This window comes from Phocoena sinus, chromosome X (assembly GCF_008692025.1).
Source record: "Phocoena sinus isolate mPhoSin1 chromosome X, mPhoSin1.pri, whole genome shotgun sequence".
Classification (NCBI taxonomy): domain Eukaryota; kingdom Metazoa; phylum Chordata; class Mammalia; order Artiodactyla; family Phocoenidae; genus Phocoena; species Phocoena sinus.
This window is the reverse complement of record NC_045784.1, coordinates 22,581,707-22,587,482: the sequence shown is the minus strand read 5'-3', so window position 1 is coordinate 22,587,482 and position 5,776 is coordinate 22,581,707. Positions and strand designations below refer to the sequence as shown.

At 42.2% G+C, this 5,776-nt stretch overlaps 1 protein-coding gene across 1 annotated transcript; it reads right to left on the bottom strand.

The window, feature by feature from the left end:
- Positions 1-1,700: 1,700 nt before the first annotated feature.
- LOC116747018 (melanoma-associated antigen B18-like) lies at positions 1,701-2,753 on the bottom strand. The gene has a single exon (XM_032618860.1). The coding sequence runs from the start codon at positions 2,751-2,753 to the stop codon at positions 1,701-1,703; it is 1,053 nt and encodes a 350-aa protein (XP_032474751.1).
- Between the last annotated feature and the right edge of the window lie 3,023 nt (positions 2,754-5,776).

The window sequence follows — 5,776 nt, the reverse complement described above, 5'->3', positions numbered from 1 at the left end:
AAATCACCTGTATTTTTATTCACTTCTTCACCACCTAATATGGAGCCCTCCCTTAGAGTTTGCAAAATTATACTCAAGATAACCTAATTAAAATGGCTTTTTTTTTCTTTTTTTTTTTTTTTTTTGCGGTATGTGGGCCTCTCACTGTTGTGGCCTCTCCCGTTGCGGAGCACAGGCTCCGGACACGCAGGCTCAGCGGCCATGGCTCACGGGCCCAGCTGCTCTGCGGCATGTGGGATCTTCCTGGACTGGGGCACGAACCCGTGTCCCCTGCATTGGCAGGTGGACTCTCAACCACTGCGCCACCAGGGAAGCCCTAAAATGCCTTTTTAATGCCTGAGATATGGTTCTCAGCATTCCATCTCAAGGGAGTATCACACCTTCCATTTCTGCCCAAGGAGGAGCTTTTCCTCTGGTTTATTGATGATACTAAAGTAACTATTATGAACAGGTTTGCATTCCAGGATTTTGTCCTCCTACTCTGAGAAACACCGTTTGTATACCTGGCCTCTGCTCACCAGTCCCACAGCCTCATCTAGTCTACCACCCAGCTTAAATTAACAGGATATCCCACTGAGAGACTTGTATTTTCCCCAAACCCCAAACTTCTGTTAGCCAGGGAATTTGTACCTTATTGTTTTCACCCTCCCCCTCCCATGTCTCCCAACCCCATCCCTGTCCCATTACCTCCTTACTCCTTCTTACTTGTCCTTTAGGTCTTAGAGGGTATTTCACCATCTTCTCTATATAATTACTTCTCCTTGACTGTACAGTTCTAAAGGCAGGGTGTTTTATATCCTAGTTTCACCATTTATAACACAATAATTTTCAAAGAGCAGATGCTCAATATTTGGAGAATGAATGAGCCAGTGAGTATGAGTTCTAGTTTATAAGTCTTTTATTTCTCCTACATTCTTTAATAAGCTAAGCAAATCCAGTTATGTATTTTTTATTTTTGCAGAATAACAGAGTAAAATGGATAAGGTAAACCAAGAACTACACATTTTTTAAACTTTTTTTCTCCTGTATTTTTTTTTAACATCTTTATTGGAAGTCTCCTGTATTTTTTGATCCCAGTAATTTTACTGATAAAATTTTTCACATTTCCAAAGAAATGCCTATTACCATGCCATGTTTTATTGTTCTAGTTCAATAAATGCGAAAGGTTTCCCAATTTGTGTTACAAAATAATAAAGCTCTTAATCTTAGCTCTATTAAGTTAAATCTAATAAATATGTAACTGAGGTCACTAATAAATTTAGATTCTAAAATTATTATACCTTCTATTAAAGAAACAACATTTAAAATATAACAAAAGGAAAGAAAGAGAGAAAGGAAGGGAGGGAGGGAAGGGGGAAAGAGAAGAAAAAAGAAAAGAAAAGGAAGAGAAAAAATTAAACTCTAAGTTTACCATATAGAATAGGAACACAAAGAGGATATTACACTGTGTTCCCTATAGACCCACCCTGGCCGTCCACAACTTAGAATGTTACTGCTCTTTTTCCACAAGGAAAACAATCTTCTCAGACTTCATCATTTGAACCATAACCTAAATAAAAAAGAAAAAAAGGTAAAATTCCAAGTTAGCAATACACAACAGGAACTCAGGGATATACCCTTCTCCAGTCCCACCCTGGCCCTCCACTATTAGAACACTGACACACCTTTTCAACCAAAAAGTGAAGAACCAGCCTTGAACTTCACGTAGCCTGGGAGAAGTTGCTGGCCATGGCCCTGGAGCGTGCACTGGCCATGGCAGCAGCACGAGCCCTGGCTGCCATTCTTGCTTGGGCTCTCTCTTCCTCGTCTCTCAAAGCTTCTTCATACCAGAATGGGAAGGCACTGGGCACTGTATCATGAATCTTGGCTAAAAACTCCAGGATTTTCATCTTGCTGGTTTCAGCATGGGCTCGTGGACCCCATAGGAACTCATAGCGCGGAGGATTGCTGTTGGCCACCTGGCGGTACTCCAGGTAATTTAGCTTCACCAGATCTTCAGTGATGACCTTCTTGGGATCCCCATAGATGAAGTGCTTCCTTTCAGCATGTACACCCATCATATTCAGCACTTCCCAGATCTCCTCTTCAGGGGCACAGTTGCCGTTTATGAAGATCACACCCAGCACGATCATCAGGAGCCCGGTCTTGGGCGGGTTCTCTTCTTCATTCATCGTTCCATTGGAGGTGAGGTCTAGTTTGCTGACAAGGGCATAGCAGTGCCTGGTAGGATCCACTTCCTTCAGATCAAGACCAAAGGCCAGCTCCATGTGCTCAGAGGCTCTCTTGAGGATCTCATTGAAATGATACTTGTACTTTTTGATAACAAACTTCAGCATCTCTGACTTAGTAATTGGCTCTTTTTTTTGATACTTATGCAGCAGGAAATGCACCAACAAAGCCACCTTCATGTGTAAAGGATCTCTGCGTAAGTCCTCAGTGCCCTTGAAGGATTTTGAGCTTTCCTTCTTTTGGCCGTTGGTACCTTCATCTGAATTGGTGCATGAAGCAGCTGCACTAGCATTGGTGGTTCCCTGAGGTCCCTCAGGAGTGCTAGATGTCCCAGCAGCAGGCATATTCTGAGGCCTGTCCTCAAAGGGAGGATAGACAGAGGAAGGGGACTCTCCTGCTGCTGCTGCTGCCGCTGCCGCTGCCGCCGCCCCAGTGGCCTGAGCATCCTCCAGACTCTGGGTCTCAGCATGGGCCTGGCGGCGTCTCTCACGGGCACGGAGCTTACTCTTCTGACCTCGAGGCATGATGACTGGTCCGGGACTGCAGGCAGCTGTTTAATCTGCCAAGGTTGATGAGAGGTTACCGAAGAAGACAGAGGAAGAGATGGTGTGTATAGCCTCAATGGGGAGATTCTTCTACCTCGGTTCCAAGAAAAGCTGCCTCTGCTTTTCCCCTTAAGGGTACTGTTTTAGGAACCCACGAGACAGGGGCTGGCAGGACTCTGTGGACCTCCTCTGTTCTGCATGAGCTTGTCACCTCAGTTCTAACCCAGGATACTAAACTTGACTCCTGACCAGTCCTTTGACTCCTCCCTCTGCCGACTTGAGGCTACCCCTTCAGACCAAGGATTCCCATCCCACAAATTCTGCAGGCGGAAGTGGGGGGGGGTTGGGCATAACAGCCACTCTTGAGCCCCTCAGGATCGACAGTGGGGTTGGGGCATGTCGGTCCAGGGCGGGGCTCTCTGGGGCTGCTTCAATTCTGGGAGGAGTGTGTCCCTTCAGTTCTAACGAAGATTACTCACCGCGACACCTCTCCAATTCTGGGACTCCTCCGTCTGCTGATACGAGGCCACACCTCTCAGACTGCAGCCTCAGTCTCTATAGCTGGTGTGACAGAAGTTAGGGAGAGTGCTTCCGGCCACGCCCACCTGGGCTTCCCAGCGTTACAGCAGAGGTGGGGTTGTGGGGGCCTCCCTCTCTCTTTTGGGAGGTGGAGGAATCACGCAGAACTCACACCGGGGTCTTACCTGACTCCTGACGGGGCCCGGGACTTTCTCTGCTGAGATGAGTCAGCTGGCCTCAGACCAAGTTCTCATTTCCCTCAGAACCCCCAGTTAGAAGTAAGGGGGAACCTGAGCCTAGCAGTCGTGTCTGGGGTCTCCCAAGACTGACAGTAGGGGGGCTCTTTGTGGCTTCTTATTTTGGAGTGGGTTCTCCCCTCTGTCACCCTTCAGTGTCTTACCTTGATGCCTTGTAGGTGCTGGGCTACTTCTCTGCTGACACCGCACCAAACCTATCAGGTAAGGCATAAATCTGTAAATAATTTAAAGAGAATTGACATCGGTACAGTATTCTCCTCACCATGAATAAACATAATATGTTGCTGTATTTGAGACTTCTTTTATCTAAATCTATCAGTAATTTTTTTATATTTGCTTCCATAAAGGTCATGTGCATTTTTGTTAGTTCTCTTTTTAGGTATATTTTGGATATCGCTGCTGTTTTGAATGGTGTATTTTCCATTACATATTCTAATTAGTTATTTGTTTTGTGTGATAAGAGTCCTTCTTTTGGTATAGTGATCTTCTACACCAGCTTTCTTAAGTTCCTTATACATTTGAATATTTGGCAGCCAATTTCTTTGGAGTTTTTAATTAGAGGATCGTATTACCTCTTTTCATTATTCATGACTGTTATTTTGGTATTGCTGTGTATGGCTGTATACTGGCTATGCAATCCAGTCCAGGTTTGAACAGCAAAGTTGGTACCATACCTCCGTGTCCTCTTCTGGACTTTATTGGGAATGTTTCTAACATTTCACACTTATATATGTTTGCTGTTGATTTAACAATATGGAAATTCCATTCTAATATAAGTTTTCTAAAAGTTATTACCATGAACAGGTGTTGAGTTTTTATCAATTTCTTTATTCCCACACACGTTCAAATGCTTTCTCTTCTCTGTCTGTTAACATAGTGAATTCCAATACTACCCTTTGTTAGCAAAACCATTCCAGAGGTGACACTGCAATTCTATTAGGAGATACATAATGTCTGTAGTTTCCTTTGTGGTGATGTTGTCAGTCATCGAGGATCATCACTGTCATCCATTAATCCATTACAATTGCTGAGTTGTAATTCTCCAATTCTATCATTCCTTCTCAAGATTATTAGCTGAAATATATCTCTAGGTAGAACCTTCTGTTATCCTCCCTTTTGTTTTCTTGAGGTGAGCCTTACAAGGCCCTATTTTACTGCCTAGAAAGATAGATAGCTAGATAGATAAAGAAAGCTAAATCTCTCTTTGTCTAATCAATATCAGAACAGTCTTTAGCCCAAAATTGTTTCATATTTTTTATAATTTTAAATAACAAAAGAATCTTGCTTGAGAACAAAGCCAGTTAATTGGTTGAATAATTCATCTTTCATTAATTACTATTAATGAGCAGCATTGGAATAATCAATGTTCAGGCCCTAGAATTTATCACATGACATATTATTCGTGCCTACAGATAGTTATAATTTTGGAAGATGTAGAAAATTGTCCTAGGATTTATTCAAAGCCAACTTTCTTTGTAGGGATATAGTTTCTCTGTTCTTTCTATATAGCTACCCAGTCGTTATGCTAGTTGAGTTTTACTTTTTTCTTTATAAATTCCAATGTGGATATGGCAAGTAGTGTAAGTGTTATTACTATCTTAGTTTAGGCATATGTAGACATAAAAACAAATTGTGGCACTCTGTCCTCTGGGTTCACAAATTTATTCAATATAGGGCTGTCGTAATGGACTTCATTTAAGGACTCCATTAATGTGGTCAATGCAAAAATATCTGATTTGTTTGCATAAATATGCTAATATGTTGCCTCAGTTTATTAAAATAATTTTTCCAACTTCTCATTTCACTTGTTAGTAAATTAAATGTTTAGATTTTTGAATGAATATTTAGTTCTTGAGTAGGAAACATTGTTGGTTGTTTCTAAGTTAATAAGCCTGGAAATATAGAATGTTATAGAGCAATGACACTCAAACTGTGGGTAAGGAGTCTTAGGTTATAAACTAACTGTACAACTATTTTAGAGTTCTTTATCTGTTATAACCTCCTTCTCCCCCTGTGCTTCCACCCATCCTGCTTCCCCATGAATGGTATAATAATGCCTTCTCAAGCAGAAGTCATTTAGAGTGATTCAGCCCCTAATAATAACTTGAGCCTTTCAATGGCTGAAGACTTTGTTCCCCTTTGCTTTCTGTTTCAGTTCGACTTGAACAAATTGTCCACACTTAAATCTGCTGTGTCCAGTACCATTTCAACCCTTTCAGTGGCCCC

Excerpts from the sequence above, each read along its gene's own strand:
- LOC116747018 (XM_032618860.1), bottom strand. The coding sequence starts at position 2,753 with ATGCCTCGAGGTCAGAAGAGTAAGCTCCGTGCCCGTGAGAGACGCCGC.